Source organism: Phaenicophaeus curvirostris, chromosome 4 (genome assembly GCF_032191515.1).
Source record: "Phaenicophaeus curvirostris isolate KB17595 chromosome 4, BPBGC_Pcur_1.0, whole genome shotgun sequence".
In the NCBI taxonomy this organism is placed as follows: domain Eukaryota; kingdom Metazoa; phylum Chordata; class Aves; order Cuculiformes; family Cuculidae; genus Phaenicophaeus; species Phaenicophaeus curvirostris.
In genome coordinates, this window is record NC_091395.1 from 50,971,905 (window position 1) to 50,989,178 (window position 17,274).

Here is a 17,274-nt window from a genome sequence, read left to right on the forward strand (position 1 = left end):
CATAGAGATGATTAAAGTTTTATGTCTACCAACCAATGCTCTATCAAGGCCTGCTTTTGTTTTTTAAAGGGGAGCATGTCTGCTTTTTGTGCAGAAAAAGCCTGCAGGAGACCAGGCACTGTTTTGTGACCATCTTGTAATGTTTATTGTTACATTCATGCCTCAGCTGTCTACAATATTGATCACATATTCCCTCATACAACTCATAGCTCATCAAATTAGAAGACAGAAAGAATTAGACCTTGGAAATGTTAGCTCTGAGACATAGGTTGGGAAGCATAGCTTGCATACAGATGTCTGAAACATTTTGTTAGGCAGAGATAATCTATAACTGATGGTTCTGCAAGCTAAGTCCTGAAGTATTAATGGACATTTACAGCTGTAAAGAACATGCTTACAATTCTAGTGCTAGAAATTCAGAGTTGCTGGTGTTTGTATTGTACCGATTGTGTTCTCGGGCATTCCAGAAGGCATCCCAGTTATTAATGACTGAAAAAATATCACTGAACTTACAGTCCCTGTAGAAAAAATCTCAGTAATTAGGTTCTGCTGAATCATTCCATAATAATGTGTGCAACATTATTTTTGTCTTGATTCTTAAGCAGTTATTTTTTCTCTCTGCAGTCACACCGCTGTGGCTTTCTATTTGCACGTTTACTGAAGTCTCGCAGTTAGTGCCTTTGTGCAATATATGGCAGCTGCTTCTGTGTGCATGTTTTATGTTGGATGCATGTCCAGCCCCGGACCCACGAGCCACACGCTCGTGTCCAAGCCTGACTGGGGAGGGGTTTGTTTATCTGTGCAGTGATCTGGAGGCCGACAAGGTCACTCCCAGGGTGAAAATCAAAAGCAATATTTATTCTGGCTCCAGCAAACATAAACAGACCAAAATACTCAGGTGCACAGCTGGGATATTGGGGTGGAACTTCCCAAAGTTACAGAAACAAATCCCAGCCTGTTTAGATCACAGTCTGATCCCTGAATGCAACCCAGGTCACTCGGACCTGATCTGACATGCAAACTGTAAGGAAACGTGGGGGAGACAGAAGAAGAGAGAGAGAAAAGGAAAGAAATCATCACATCGATGGGCAGCACCAATTCCTTGGGAACACGTGGTCACAGCAGCAGCTTCTTCCAGGCCACGTGGTCCAGGCTGGTTCGATCGAAGTGATGGTTGCAGGAGTGAGAGCCCCTCCGCGTGATTCCTTGCGAGTTCTTTTATAAGGTCCATCCGATCCCCATCAGCATGTATTGGGGTGGTCTTGCCACTTGTCTTTCAGGAGGGTATGGCCCAGGCAGTCCAGCAGGTGGAGGAGGATGCGAGGTGTGGGTTCAGTTTTGTAACCAGAATCCCACTGGCTCTGGTACCACAGATAGAAGACTTCACGCTTCACCTATACATAATCAAGCCTGTTAAAAAGTTAATTAAGAGTAGCCAGTTACAAAGCCTAATAGCAAGCAGTGGGACAACAACAATGGGAAAAAAAACCCAAAACCAAAAACCACAAATGAAAAAGAATAAGACAGCGATAACTAATAAATAGGCTCTAGGATCACACACAAGTACTAACCTCAGCTACTGCAGCCTTTTATCTAAAATTGGTTCTCTTCCAGTTTGATCTCATAATCTGTAATCTGGTGATGCTAATTGGAACACATCACTATCATGGGGTGTTGGGTCACATTAAGAGTATGTATTTATTTGAGTATACTTCCTTCTGACAAAAGTTTGCATCTTGTGCCACTTTCCTGCTCTCATTAGCACATTTTTACATAGGTAGTTCATCTGTTACAGCTTCTTGAGACCTGCTTTGACTAATATTTCCTTAAATCCTAAATGTATGAACTAGTTAGTGCTCTGGTAAGTCTGCACGGTTTTTTTTTTGGTATTTGCTATATTTGGTAGCAGCTTCTACTAATGTCCTTTACAGATGGAATCACTTGTTTCTTAGTATGAGATGGCTTGGTTAGGCTTCTCAGCATGGCCCTAGCAGCTGAACTCTCTTTCTGGTTCTAATTCAGAGGGGCCAGGGTGAGGCCAGGGTTTTCACAATTGCTAAAGGCAGAAAAAGATCAGTGCTTTGATTAATTAACATTTCAGACCAAGTTATGTCTGTCTCCCACTGTAGTGTGAAAGATTTAGTTACATTTTCATGCGAACTGGCATGTTAGTAAAGTAAAATAAGGAGAATAAGGAGTTTTGATATTGCAATTCAAGGTCTCAAACCTGAATTCTAATTTAATTAGTTCTCTGGAAGATTTTGTTTCCTTTTTTAATTAGAAAGAAAAATGTAACAGTTCCTTGGAAGTTACGAAAGTCAAGGGCTCCCTCTCCCCACATAAAATGCCACAAGAAAATACAAATCAACCTGTAATGTGAAGATATATGCTTTTTGTCTTATAGTCACTGTTATTTGCATTTACCTACATTTTTACAGAATCATTAAATTATCTGGGTTGGAAGGAACCTTAAACATCATCCAGTTCCAACTCCCCTGCCATGAGCGGGGACACGTCGCCGGTGGGGCTGCTACTCCTTCCAGTGCAGGCAGAATACAGAGGAGGAGCAAGATCCAGTACCTAAGGGACACTAAACTAGACGTTAAACGGCATCAAATTGTTTTGAGTATACAGTTTAAATAAATGCAATTCATTTTACTGTTAATATGCCTGTACACAAAGAAGATAGGTTCTTACTCTAAATAAAATCTTGAGCTCATTTAGCTTGATAAACCAAGTTAGTTTGAAGACTGGACACAATGACTACTTTATTGTTCAGAGATAATTGAGGAGACACTTTAGGAATGATGATAGTTACATAAAATCCATAGGTAGCTTTTCAAGGATGGTGATAGCTTTTTTCTCCTATTTTGTGCCCACAGACCTTTTTGCATTCTGTCTTTTTTTTTAATGATGTATTTCTTTTTAGCTGGATTTTTATAAAGATCGACAGGAAAGCACTCTGCTTTTAAAATTTACAGATCACAAATATGTAATCACTGTAGAAGTGCCAAATATTATTTAGCACCTGTGTAAAATGAAGTGTTGCCATATTATCTGTAAAACGTTAAGAACTCTTCACTTTCCTCCAGATTTTGAATTTTGAAAAACTGTTTCATTAAAATAATTTGCTTTTCTGAAAGAGGATGAGCTAGTTGAAAGTAATCTTGCTTCAAATAGCAGCCTGTGGAACTTTGTCTGAACTTTGCCATATCATCAGAGAAATGCCCACAATTTCTGCTGTTCTTAGATACAAAGAAATACACATCAAAATGGGTCCCTTTCTCCTGCTAACAGTGGTATCTGGCACAAGAAGGAAAGTAAGAATAATTTTGTGAAACTCCGATGAATATTTACTGTCAGTAAAGGAAGACCAGACATCAGGCAATCTTGAGTTCCAAAGGGAAATTATATTTACTGGACTACTTTGCTGCCCATTTCCCAAAACAGTCTTATTCTTGTTTCCTTAATGCACCTACTGTATTGTCTTAGTTCCTTTCTTCCTGGCAGCACCACAGTAGTAGTCATGTAGATTTATTTCTTCTTGTTGCCAGGCTTTGTCTCTGTTCTGTCCATGTTTCCTCTGCTTCAACTCAATTTTGTGCCTTCTGCCTAGCCATTCCTGTCTTGCTGCACTCTGCTGCTTCCATCTCTCTTGTTTGCCTGCTCCCTAGCTCCTTGTCCCATGCCTTCTCTACCCAAAAATCCAGATAACTGTTGGACCTTTTCTGGTTTTACTCTGTCTCCGGCCTCACTTAGAGCATCTTTTCTGATTGTCCTAGCAATTAGATGGCTCCTTACTGGAGCCTCATGCCAGTCTTACACTCTTTTATTCCAGGCTGCCCAATTCCAGTTTTATTTCAGCTTTGTTTCCTAAAATGAGTTTGGCCCATATTCTCTTAAAACTGTATGGGAGGGGGAAGAGGAACAAGAATCATAGAATCACTAGGTTGGAAAGGACCCACTGGATCATCAAGTCCAACTGTTCCTATCAATCACTAAACCATGTCCCTCAGCACCTCATCCACCTGTCTTTTAAACACCTCCAGGGATCGGAGGATCCTATTCAGGCATCACCCTGAAACTACTGTTCTGGGTGGAAGTCAGGCATTCTTCTTATTTTTCCAATTGCTTTGGTTTGGTTTTGGGCGTAAGGGCGTGTGCTTTCTTTTGAAGGATGCTATAGATCTGGCAGCCAGTTACAAGTGGGGTTCCCCAGGGCTCAGTGCTGGGTCCAGCCCTGTTCAGTGTCTTTATCAATGACCTGGATGAAGGCATCGAGTGCACCCTTAGCGAGTTTGCAGATGACACTAAGCTGGGTGGAAGTGTCGATCTGCTGGAGGGTAGGGAGGTTCTGCAAAGGGATCTGAACAGGCTGGACCGCTGGGCAGAGTCCAATGGCATGAGGTTTAACAAGGCCAAATGCCGGGTCCTGCACTTGGGGCACAACAACCCTGTGCAGTGCTACAGGCTAGGAGAAGTCTGTCTAGAAAGCTGCCTGGAGGAGAGGGACCTGGGGGTGTTGGTTGACAGCGACTGAACATGAGCCAGCAGTGTGCCCAGGTGGCCAAGAAGGCCAATGGCATCTTGGCTTGTATCAGAAACGGCGTGACCAGCAGGTCCAGGGAGGTTATCCTCCCTCTGTACTCGGCACTGGTGAGACCGCTCCTCGAATCCTGTGTTCATTTCTGGGCCCCTCACCACAAGAAGGATGTTGAGGCTCTGGAGAGAGTCCAGAGAAGAGCAACAAAGCTGGTGAAGGGGCTGGAGAACAGGACTTATGAGGAGCAGCTGAGAGAGCTTGGGTTGTTTAGCCTGGAGAAGAGGAGGCTGAGGGGAGACCTCATTGCTCTCTACAACTACCTGAAAGGAGGTTGTAGAGAGGAGGGTGCTGGCCTCTTCTCGCAAGTGCCAGGGGACAGGACAAGAGGGAATGGCCTCAAGCTCCGCCAGGGGAGATTTAGGCTGGACATTAGGAAAAAAATTTTCACAGAAGGGGTCATTGGGCACTGGAACAGGCTACCCAGGGAGGTGGTTGAGTCACCTTGAGGTGTTTAAGGCACGGGTGGACGAGGTGCTAAGGGGCATGGTTTAGTGTTTGATAGGAATGGTTGGACTCGATGATCCGGTGGGTTTCTTCCAACCTGGTTATTCTATGATGATTCTATGATTCTATGATCTACTACAGTCATATATGAGTGACTGTTAAGTTACAACACTTAACAAATGGAATCTTCTCGTGCTTGCCTAAGATTATACCTGTTCATTTAAAATATAGCATATCATGCAAAATATAAGGAATTGGGTGGAGGATAATAGATTTTTTGTTTATTTCTATTTTAATTGATTTATTTTTAGCAAGGGAGCACATCCTTGTTATCAAGGGGAGATCTTTGAAGATTCTAGCCTATGTTCATACATAGGTTATTGTAATAGCTTTGATATGTGACGAGTGCATTTCTTTAACAGGAGAAAAGAATGTATTTTCTTAAATATTTCATTTTGGCTTAACCTATTCAACCTGAGTTAAAAATCTCATGTAAAACCAGTTGGTTACATTTTTGGGATTTTTTTATAGGAAACTAAGAAATGGTTTAATACTTGTAAGTTAAGTGCTTTGTAACCATGGGATATAGTACTACCATCTCATCTGTAAAAGATGTATAACTTCCATTGGTTGCCAGTTATTTTTATAAAATGTTGCTTTTGGGGAATGCTGTTTAAAATCTGCACATTTCCATGTTTTCAATTCTGACATAAATGTCAACTACTTCTGGTTTTCTTCATCTAGGCTGAACTGGAAGCTTTTGAAAACAGATTAAAGGGGCGAAGAAAGAATAAGAGAAGAAAGGATGAAGTAGAAGTTGAACAACCATCATGGCAAAAATACAAGAACCTCATTATGCTGCCAGTGTTAGGAGTTGCTGTTGTGATGGTTGCATGGCTCATGGTCTACAATGACTAAAACAACTCAATATTTAATATACCTCAGTTGGGCTTTAGGTAGCTGATACTCCTAGAATGTTGGTCTGTGTGTAACAGAACTTAATATGCATAGGTTAGGTAGGTACACTACTTGCCAGGAAAAGTGCAGAGGAGGGAAGAAGTGTCACCTTTTGTGTTATTACATTCACAGCACAAAACTGAATTCAGACACTGAAAGTCATAGTAGATTTTAGTCTACACTGAAGTGCTGATGTAGTACATCTTGCTGAGATCCGTTAACATCTCTTCTATCAATATATTGTGTTACTTTTCCTTGTCTCCGTAATATTAAAAATAGTTTAGTATAAAATACTTCATTGAATATTTGTTTCCTGTAAAATCAGTTTAGTGGTTTATTGAAGATTAGTATTCTTATGCTAGTCTTCATGTTGTCTTACACAGTAATTCCCGTCCTTCATGTCAGTTTTTGTTATAACAGCTAATGGGAAGGTTCAGATCACTTAGGATTGAATATTCTGGGGCCTGAATTTTGTTAAGAGAAAGGAAATGTGAAGTGTCTTTCAAGTCAACTGTATCACAAACAATAAAATGAGCCCCTTTACAGACTGTAAGGTTTGTTTCTTGATTGTTTCCCCCATGCTTGTTTCCTTAAAATCAACTGAGTTGAAAATTTCATTTACTGGACAGATGCATATGCTGAACATGGATGTGACCTAGCTTAAGAGTGCAGGGATGTGTTGTCTTTGCTGCCCTTATCACCAACAGCAGAAAAGCAATTTGGAAATTGAAATGCAACTTGGAGCATCACTTAACTATTTGTATAGATACATGTCACATTTGAATATCTCCATAGGTTTGCAAACCCATAATTGAATAGTGTAACAATACAGTTACATGTTATTCTAAAGCCATCTGGATGGTGCTTGCTAATCATGTATAAGCTATCTAGCTAATCTTTTAAATGTTTAAATATTTCCTTACTGACAATTTAGAATACGTTGGTTTTGGGATATCGGTGTTGGTTTGTAGAACTGAAAGGTTTACGTAGCTTTGAGATCATTAGAGAAGCCACACCGTTTCAGCTGAGGGGCTGCAAGTTAAATTTGGGGCTGGGGGAATCAGAAAAATGAAGTTTTAAATCTTTGGATATTTTATGCTGATATTTGACAATTGTGGGTAACTGAAAAGTACTTACAATATCCTGTGAAAGATGAGGTACAAAGCCAAAGGGCATTAGGTTGCCCTTGTAATTCAGGCATAGAATTTCACCACAAATCCTGCAAAAGCAGTGGGACCACTTGTGTGAATTAGTAGGGAAGATTACAGTTGATTGCAGCCAGCTTGTAAAGGGACCCAGTATTAATCTGAGCTGATATCCAATTGTAATTCTAGTTCAGTGGCAGAAAAAAAAAACCCCGAAAACCAGAAGAGCTGGAAAAGTATGTTTTAGATTGCATAGATTGATAAAATCACAGGAAAATCACTTTCTTTGCAGGTTTTCACCTAAGTTTGGTGATAGAGAAGAGAGGTGGGAAAAAACTGGCAATGTTTAGCATGGACTGGTGCTATTTGATGGTATTATGTGGGAGTGTTAATTGATTTTTATAAATCAATCAACTTAACTTTTGTCATGATGTTTCAGGTCATTAGTATGTAAAGTTGTAGAATTAATTGCCATTGCACTAGCAAACATAGTTGCATCTCTGTTGAATTCTCTTATTTTCTAATCTAAGGAATAAACTGTTTTCCCTACTGTTAGTTTCACTCTTTTTTCTATAATATTAATGCCTGGAAGATAATTCCATATGTGTCATTTCTTTAACCAAGTAAGGTGATGTTATTATGTGGTGCTTCTACCAGTAACTCTCCTGTCACTGAGAAAGAGAGAGATTATTTTTGTTCAGCTGTAATAATATATGATGTATTATCCCAAAAGACATCTCTGTAACTGAAATATGCAGATCAACGTGAATGAGACCATTGTGGAAACAGCTTTTATCTTACATGACTATATCTAATTTTTCTTTTTACTGCTAGCTTCCTCTTTAAAACAAGTACAGTGTAGTTTTGCCTTGCCTGTATGGCAAAGAGAAGAAAGCTGTATAGAGCTGTAAAATGAACTGCACTTGAGTTATATGTTTGATGTAGTTCTTGGTGTTCTTTTCTGCGTGTTTTGCAGCATGTGTGCAGTACTGGAGGGGAAGAGACTTGCTTTTCATTGATCATCTTTATTATACTAAGAAAGCGCACCAATCTTCAAAAATACATTGCATTCATACAAATGTGTGTGTGTAGGCCTATTCCCTTTCTTAAGGGATTTGTATCTCCTGAACCTCGCATATGCGAGACATACCTATTTTGGAAATTTTATTTAAAATGGTCCTGTACATCTTATCCAACCATCTGAGTCATTTGCTGTCTGTTGGTCTGCCTACTGAATCAGATATTTATTTCTTGGCATAAAAAAGTGTGGGGGTTTGAGCGATCCATGAATTAACAAATCACTGGTTTCTGTTTGGTTTTAAAAACTATTTTAACAGTTAATTTTTTGCCTTTTTTTTGGCTGGAGCTGCATGTGGCAAGCATGACATACTTTGATGCAAAAGGTCTAGATAAAAATCACCTGTTAGTATACATGAAAGATGGTAATTCTAGAAAGGAAATCTTGAACTGAAGGTAGGGGCCTTTTAGCATTTTAAATGTAAAGTACTGTCAGATAATGTAACGAGCAAATGTTTTGAATGATGTTTATTTTAAAAACAATATTGATGAGTATACATAAAAACAAATTATATAATCTGACCTTCTGTTTAAGGGAAATTATATATAGAGAGATGAGCCTGATCATGAGGATACTTGGCATGCAGAAGATGTGTAAAGTGTAAAATGAAAGAACTTGAGGAGGCTTTTCCCAATTCTGAATGCATTCTGGTGAGCGTTTGTCTTTTCACTGAACTAAGATACTTACAGGCTGTCAATATATTTTAGATTGGAAGCTCCTTGGAAAAGTTTGTTCTGTATAACAATAGCAAAGCCATTGTGTCTGTTAATTTAATGTAAAAACCATGTCAGGTAATAAATGCATCAAAAACAACTTGAAAAATTGTTTGTTCTCAGGGACTGTTGTAGAGCAGCAGACTTCTCCTTGGTAACGGTAACTGACACGCTGCAGCAGAAGTTTTAGATGTGCTTCTTGTTACCTTCTCTGGTAGAGATAGCTCTTACTGCTCCGATTAATGCTGGAATTATGTAATCATGTTCCTTCATGTTACTGCGCTGACAAAATTGTTAGAATGGGTTGGGGAAATAGGATGAAACAGTTGGGAATGGCGGACGATTTCTACTTTTTTGCCTCAATTGGGGAAATACAGCTGATTTATTAAACGTTTGTCCTGACCTTAACTACTAGAGAAGGAAATGTTACTATGCAGTTAGCACCAAAATTTCTTCCTAAAAGCTTCTATGCTTGATTGTGGGTTTAAATCACTGAGATCTGAGTTTATAATCCTGATAATTCTGGCTCCAAAGTGTTTTTGCTATGTGCCAGTTTTTCTAGGAGTGATGAACTCATGTGCTGTGGAGTTAGGGCACAGAGATGCTTGGTCTGAAGGATGTTCCTGTGCCAAGCAGTGGAAGTTTGATGTATGTGGCAGCCGCTCTCTTGCGTGAGCTTTTGAGCACAGCAAGCATGGGTAAACCTGTCCACGGTTTTATTTAGTTCGGGTATCTCTCTTCTGTTTTGATTTCATTCTATTACCTGTTATCTGTAGGCATTTAAGTTGCTCCTTTTCCTTCCTTCATGAATATAAATTTGTGTTCATGTCTGCCCTTCTAGTTCAATTAAATCAATCAACCTCTCTAAAGGATTATATAATACTGCAGTGGTCTGTATTTACTAGGAAGGGAAACACAAGGTAAAAATGAGAGAAAAATCAAATTAAGTCAAATTAGTTATAATGAGACATGCTTGCTTCTTTCCACTAATGGTTACATGCTAATGAATTATTTGGACTCTGCATTAAAATGTTTATCTGCTATGCTACCAGAAAACAAGTTCCTGGCGTGGAGAGTGCATCGATGTGAGCTCCGTGATATATTAAAGTCAGTAATAGGGCAGGCTAAATGGCAGCTGTCTAGAAATAAGCCATACTCTGAGGGAACTGTGGTTTAATTCAACCAAGCATTATTTAATCTAAATAATTGTTTCTTGTGCAGATTTCCATAAAAATAACAGAATCAGAATTGGCTTAGGCTTTCTCTGTGTGTGGAACACTGTGGCTAAATCTTGCAGTTGTGGCACTGCAATTGGAATGGCTTCCTACTTGAGAAAATTAGTATGAGATGAGGAGTTGGAATTGATTTGGTGTTTGGAATTCACAGCAGTTCTGCTGAAGAGACATCCTCTGTCCAAGGCTAAGTGGGCTTTGCAGTCCAAGCAACATATTGCACCTCTTAGATTTTTCGTTTGTTCTTAGTGTAGTTTTTGACAGTGCTAACTAATCTCTGTAAAATATGTAATAAGCAAGGAATCATGGTTTGATTCCTCTTTTTATCAGCATTGCAGCATGAAATATTTGTTGTTTTAGATTAGGTAATTTGAAGTTTTTTTGCATAAATCCTCTCGCTTTCCATGCTTTTCCTATAATTCGTACGGTTGTTTTCAAAACAAAACCACTGCTTTCCACTAAAGAGGACTTTGTTTAGCTGGGTAAAAAACAAAATGCAGAATTGAATTCACATGATTTGTGATTAGTGGCACTCCAGAGGGACAGTGCCCTGCCCCATGAAATTTGCACACAAACAAAAAGAGGCAGGTTTTAAAAGACAATGTAGAGGTAGCCATCATGTGGGAAGAGTTGAATCCCGTCGCTGTGTCAGGTATCCTTGGCAAGTGCTCACAAAGCCAGATGAACGCCTTGTGTCTGAACGCCACACCAAAGGTATGGAAACAAAGATATCTGGGAAAAAAACCTAGCAAGAAGTGTTTGATTATGGTTGGACTTGATGATCCGGTGGGTCCCTTCCAACCTGGTGATTCTATGATTCAGACATACAGAAACGGTGTGTGAGAGCAGTCATCCTTGCTGACACACAGGCTGGGTTCCCAGTGAGAAGCAACGTTCGTGTTGAGAGGGTTGTACGTAGTTCTGGGGCGTTTTCTGACTCGCACTTGGACAGCATTCGAGAAGCTGTAAAACATGAACAGTAAAAAGTAGAAGCCTTTCTATTCTACAAAAGTCTCGGAACCCGGTCGTGGTGCCGGTGACAGCTACCTGTGGCTTCTGGAAGGGCTCAGAACTGCTGGTAACACCCGCTCCTGCCCATGAACCGCGTTTTTGTGCTGTTGGCTTTATCATTCCTGGACGGCACTTGTGAGCATCGTTATGTACACAGACCCGGCCTTCAGCCAGCTTCGGTTTTTCTGGACGCAGGTAAAGAGAACAGGGGCCGACGCATCAAAATGCGAGGCTTAAAAGCCGATGTCTCATGGGGGTGGGGCGTTTGCGCTCTCACTTGCAGCTTCAGGCGCCGCTTGTCTCTTGGCATGAGAGCTTTCTTTGCTTCGAGAGCTTTACAGCGATCAGCCCTCCATCCCCCGGCTCTCGGGGCGCTGGGGTCGGTCCCGGCTGCGGGAGAGCAGCTGGAGAAACGCGGCCCCGGGAGTTCCCTCCCCACCGAGCCCCCTTCTCCTCCGCTTCTGCTGAGCCGGCGGCAGCGCCCGGGCCCGCTCGGAGGCTTCTTTTTGAGAGATAAGGAGGATCGGCTGGGGAAAGCGCTGCGGTCCCCGTAGGCTGCAAAGTTCCTCTCCCCGGGGTGGAACGAAAGCCGCAGGAGCGCAACGCCGAGCGGAGAGCGTGCGAAGGAACCGCGAGGGGACGGACCCGGGGGAGCTCGGGGGGCGCCCATGGGTCCGCGCTGCGGAGCGACTCCGCATCGCTTCAGCCCCGGCGCCTCGCCCGAGCCCCAGCGAGCCCAGGTAAGGGGTGCGAGGGGTCCCTGCCCCGAGCTCCGGTTCGCCTGGCCACCTGAGCCCCGACGAGGCGTCCTTTTCTCGCAGGGTGGGGGGCGAAGCCGCGTCCCCCACCACCCCGCACCGGGTCGCGGCTCTAAGGGCGAAATGAGCAAGCGGGGCGTCCCTCAGCTCGTCCCCGCGAGGTAGAAACTGGCGTGCAAAAAGGGGTGTGGGGATGTGGCGGCTTTATTATTATTGGGTGGAGAAGGTGGAGTTGGAAGGGAGGGGGGGGGGGCGGTGTCTGATGAGCGGACAAAATGCAGAGCCCCCCCTCCCCATCCCGCAAGCGCAGGGACCGAGGGGGGGAGAGGAGGGCTGGGAAGAAGAGCGGAGCGGGCTCAGCCGCAGCCGGAGGATGCTCTCCGTGCAACAGTTCCCTGCCCTGCCCGCCGAGGAGGAGCGCTACCGCCAGGTCCTTACTGCTGGCCGGGTAAGCGAGAGCGAGGGGGGACCGGGATGCAGGGATGGGGGATGCTCGGGGGGTCCCGCTCCGAGCGCCGCGATCCGTGGGTAGCTGGAGCCGTCCCGGAGGGCTCCCGCATGCGGGGCAGCCGGTAGCGGGGCTCCCCAAGATGCTCGACGGCGCGAAGGCGCCGTCGAGCATCTTGGGGAGCCCCGCTACCGGCTGCCCCGCATGCGAGAGCCACTCGGAGAGGAGCCGAGCCTGGTGGCAACAGGGAGTTTAACCTCAATGTCAGCCTTCTCTCCTCCAGGCTGAACAACCCCAGCTCTCTCAGCCTGTCCTGGGTGCTCCAGCCCTCTGAGCATCTTTATAGCCTCCTCTGGACCCGTTCCAACAGCTCCATCTTCTGATGTTGGGGATTCCCAAACCGGGCACAATGCTCCTGGTGAGGTCTCACAAGAGAGGAATAGAAGGGCAGAATCACCTCCCTCAACCTGCTGGCCACTCTTCTTTAGATGGCAGATGATTACTTAATTAACCCCCTAGTTTAAATTATGAGCAGTCTGGCTGAGTTGGTGAAAGCTGAGAGAAATCGAGTATCTAGAGTTTTTCATGCATTCACAGGGCCTCTCGGGAAGGTTTAGCTTTCAGCAATAAAAGTATGGGAATGGATTTTTCCATATGGCCACTTTCACCCTTTCTGTGTTCCTAAAAGATGGACCAGTCAGCAGGAAGAAGTTGTAATTCTTCAGTCTTGTTTCTGTATGGACGCCTCAGCTAGAGATCTCTGTTAAGTCTTCTCAGGTACTGTGACACAGACAGCATTGAATTAGCGTATCCCTGAGGCAATCCAAACAAATATAAGGGGATGTTACAAGGAATTATAGAACCGCTCTGCTTCTGTGTCTCTGTAAAAGCTGGTGACATCTCCTGAGTGTCTTGGACACCAGGGTTCTGTAGGAAACTGGAGGCACCTCCGGGGTACAGGGGAATCCCAAACAATGTCCAGACCTCCTTTGGGAAGGAAATGCTCATGACTTTTATCCCCTTCTCCATCAGCCATTTATGGGGCAGCCCCACAGCCGGCTTTTCTGCCCTTCAGCCTCACATGTCATCACCACTCGGCTTGCATTTTTAAGAAAGCCACCAGTATTCATTTTCCTGAGAAGGATTGTGGGGCCGTAAGCCAGGCAGCACAGCTCCTTTGTCCAGATGAGAGGAATCTACTTGTGCTTTTTTAGTGTCTGATGAGGCCACCAGGACAAAATGTAATTTTTCCTCAGTCTTTTGGAGTTTGGATTGTAGAATACTGAAGAAGGCATTTCCTTCCTCTCCAGAAATCTTTGCTGGTGCTCAACCATATACCTTGAGTGTGCGGTGAGCCAGGAGTATAAGATGGATTGAAATGTGTCATGACTGGAGATGTTCTATAAAATGTGCGATGCACACAAGAACAATTTAATATTTCTGTGTTACTGTTCAGCTGTTAATTTTGTAGTAGATGATATCTGCAGATACAAATGAAAGCCAGGACTGTTACCAGTGCCAGTAATTATTTAAAAATGCAGGGTTTTTTGAATGTGGGATCTTATTTTTTTTCATTTTGTTTTGCTAAGCTGATATACATGTTTAGGTCTTAGCATTCTGCTCCCTTGAGGAACTTTTCTGTCCTGCTATTGCACCAAGTCCATGTATTGCCAGACACATATTTTATTGTCATTACTTGCATGAGGAGTGTGTGCAGAGGCTGAGATGGATAAGCGTCCAGACAGAAATCTCATTTACCAGGAAGGGAACGGTCCTTCCAAGAGAAGGTGGAATTGGCAAGGGACTGTCAGCATGGTTACACCCGGCGAAGAAACAACAGTGGCTCCAGCTCTTACTGCTCAACTACTCAGCTGTGTTAATCAGCACATGCTGAACTCTAAATAAGCCCATTGTACACAAGTGGGAAGACGGTGCTTCCATCGGGGTGGCCGAGTGGCTGTTTGGGCTCTGTGAGTCTTTGCCACGCTGAAGCCCAGCAGATTCAGGTCACTGCAATACAACAGGCACAACATGAGCACGACAGGCACTTCCTTAAGAGATGAGAGCTGTGGCTTTGACCCCATCTGCATCAGGAGGCTGTGGATACCAGGTCATCTGCCTTCAGCTGTGAGGCAGTTAAACACTGTGGCGCTATCTCCTGGTGTGGTCAGGCTTTAAAAGACGATGGTAACCGTTACATTGCACGGGAAGAGTCAGATCCTGTCAGCGTGTCGGGTATCCTCAGCAAGTGCTTATAGGACCGGATCAATGACTTGTTTGTGAACGCCAGCCAGGGTTTGGCAGGGGCGGGTGTCAGGCCACTTGCAGCAGGGCAGTTCTAGGCTTGCACATGCCCCAGTCCAAATGTGACAGCCGGACGCTTCCTGATTTTCAAATGCCTTCACGATGAAACAGCTAAGCAGCGGGGCTTGATGGGGCCAGTCTGATGGCAGTTTGAAATACCTGTTTTTCTATACTGTCCGTTTCTTTCCCTCCCCAAAAGAAAGAGGTGTCATGGATGGCAGGCTGTATTTTTAATTCCCAGTGACCCTCTGCAGTCAGTTTTTGTCCTGTGAGGGTGTGTGGTTTCATCTGGGGCTGTCCTGAGCTTCAGCCTGTGTGCCAGGGCGCAACAGTCCCCTCCACGGGCTGGGACCTGTAGTGGGGGGTAGTTAACACATGTGTGAGCTGGGTGCTGAGTTCCTAAGAGGCTGCATAAGGAGAAAGAGCAGAAAAAGAGGGAAGGGATTGTGCCTGGGCCATGCCTGGTGGGCGTCAGGCACGTCCCTTCACTCTGCCCCTGCTCTGCTATAAATAACTCCTGCTGGGTGGACCCGTCAGATTCCCCGGCACAGCGGGTCCATGATCCCCATCCCCTGCCCAGTGACCCCCCGCTGCCGAGAGAGCGGCTGCCTCGACACCCAAAGCGGTGCCGCTTCTCACACCCCCATTCTCAATTCTTTCCTTCCTTTTTTTTTTTTTTCACCTGTCAGATGGAAGCGTAATTGATTTCTGCTGTGGAACAGACGGTTCCTGTCCAAGCGGTGTTTTTAATTTCTGCTTGTCTTTCTCCTCAGCAAACACGAAAGAAAGAAGGATAAAGGTTTAATAATTTAAATGTAAAAATAATAAAAAGGCAACGATCACACACGCTGTTTGCAAAAGAGATAAGAATCTCACTACCTCTGGGGCCCAGATTAGATTCCATCCTGCGCCTCCCTTGCGCAGAAGGCTGCTCCCTGCAAGGACAGATTCTCAGCTGTGGTTTCAAGCTACTGCAATTTAAAGTGATGCTTGTAATTTGTTATGTTAATCAATAATTATTTATCTTCATCAATGATACCGACACCAGGATTGAGTGCACCCTCAGCAAGTTTGCAGGTGACACCAAGCTGAGTGGTGCAGTTGCCACACAGAAAGGACGGGATGTCATCCAAAAGGACCTGGACAGGCTGGAGAAGTGGAGCTGTGAGACCCTCCTGAGGTTCAACAAGGCCCAGTGCAAGGTCCCACACCTGGGTCGGGGCAATCTATGGTTTTTATACACAATGAGGGATGAAATGATTGAGAGCAGCCCTGCAGAGAAGGACTTTGGAGTGCTAATCGATGAGAAGCTTGACATGAGCCAGCAATGTGCACTCGAATCCTACAAGGCAAGCCAAACCCCAGACTGCATCAAAAGAAGCGTGGCCAGCAGGTCAAGGGAGGTGATTCTGCCCCTCTATTCCTCTCTTGTGAAACCTCATCTGGAGTATTGTGTCCAGTTCTGGAATCCCCAACATAAGAAGGATGTGGAGCTGTTGGAGTGGGTCCAGAGGAGGACTACAAGGATGATCAGAGGGCGGGAGTACCTCCCATGTGAGTTGGGCTTGTTCAGCCTGGAGAAGAGAAGGTTCTGAAGAGACCTTATAGTGACATTCCAGTATCAGAAGAGGGACTACAAGAAAGCTGGGGAGGGACTGTTTACAAGGGCATGCAGTGATAGGACTAGGGGCAGTGGGGATAAACTGGAGAGGGGCAGATTTAGACTAGACGTAAGGAGGAATTTCTTCACCATGAGGGTGGTGAGGCACTGGCACAGGTTTCCCAGGGAAGCTGTGGCTGCCCCATCCCTGGAGGTGTTCAAGGCCAGGTTGGATTGGGCCTTGGGCAGCCTGATCTAGTGGGAGGTGTCCCTGCTCATGGCAGGGGGGTTGGAACTGGATGATCTTTATGGTCCCTTCCAACCCAAACTATTCGATGATTCTGTGATTCTGTGCATGCATATGCTGTTATTTCTGGTAACTTTGCCTGCAAAATCTTAATATCTAGGGGTTAAAACCAGCAATAGATACCAGAAAGTCTTGACTGATTGCTGCCGTTCCCCTTCTTCTGGTGGATCCATGTTGGCAGCTCTTGGTCCTCGGTGCCCACGGAGCGCAGCCTGCACTGGGTGCAGTGGTGGGGTGGCCTTGGCTCGCAGCTCATCCACCTTCCATCTTGTAGGACCAGGGAGAAAATAGGAAGAACAAGAGTGAGAAAGTTTGTGGGTCAAGATGAAGGCTGGGAGATCACTTACCATTACTGCTGCGAGCAAAGCAGACTCGACTTGAGGAAATGAGTTTATTAGTGATTAATATAAATATTTAATTGCTGATTCAGGTATTGTGTAACAAAAACAACAAAAAAAGGAGCAAACATTAAAACACTTGGGGGGAAAGACATCTCCTCCCCGCTTCCCAGTGTCAGCTTCACTCCAGACTCCTCCTACCCCCATCCCTCTTATTGCTGCAGGTGACACTTGGTCCCTTCAGTGAAGCAGCAGGTGGCGCAGGGGAGAACTGTTCTTTTCTGCTGCTCCTTCATTCTATCTCTTACTGTGCCCTGGTGTGGATCCTCCATGGGA

At 44.3% G+C, this 17,274-nt stretch overlaps 2 protein-coding genes across 5 annotated transcripts in view; both read left to right on the top strand.

The window, feature by feature from the left end:
• The window catches only part of NFXL1 (nuclear transcription factor, X-box binding like 1), a 46,236-nt gene extending 38,537 nt beyond the window's left edge, over positions 1-7,699 (top strand). Inside the window, exon 22 of the mRNA XM_069856085.1 lies at positions 5,792-7,699. Coding sequence (XP_069712186.1) covers positions 5,792-5,965 — 174 coding nt within the window. The 3' untranslated portion in view covers positions 5,966-7,699. The remainder of the gene's footprint in view (positions 1-5,791) is intronic.
• A 4,143-nt stretch (positions 7,700-11,842) lies between these two features.
• Positions 11,843-17,274, top strand: part of CORIN (corin, serine peptidase) — a 128,497-nt gene continuing 123,065 nt past the window's right edge. For 3 of the 4 annotated variants that reach the window (XM_069856097.1, XM_069856099.1, XM_069856101.1), the window contains exon 1: positions 12,311-12,389. In XM_069856097.1, coding sequence (XP_069712198.1) covers positions 12,315-12,389 — 75 coding nt within the window. In that variant the 5' untranslated portion in view covers positions 12,311-12,314. Of the gene's footprint in view, positions 11,924-12,310; positions 12,390-17,274 lie in introns of those variants that run through there. The other variant, XM_069856098.1, reaches the window with a different exon arrangement.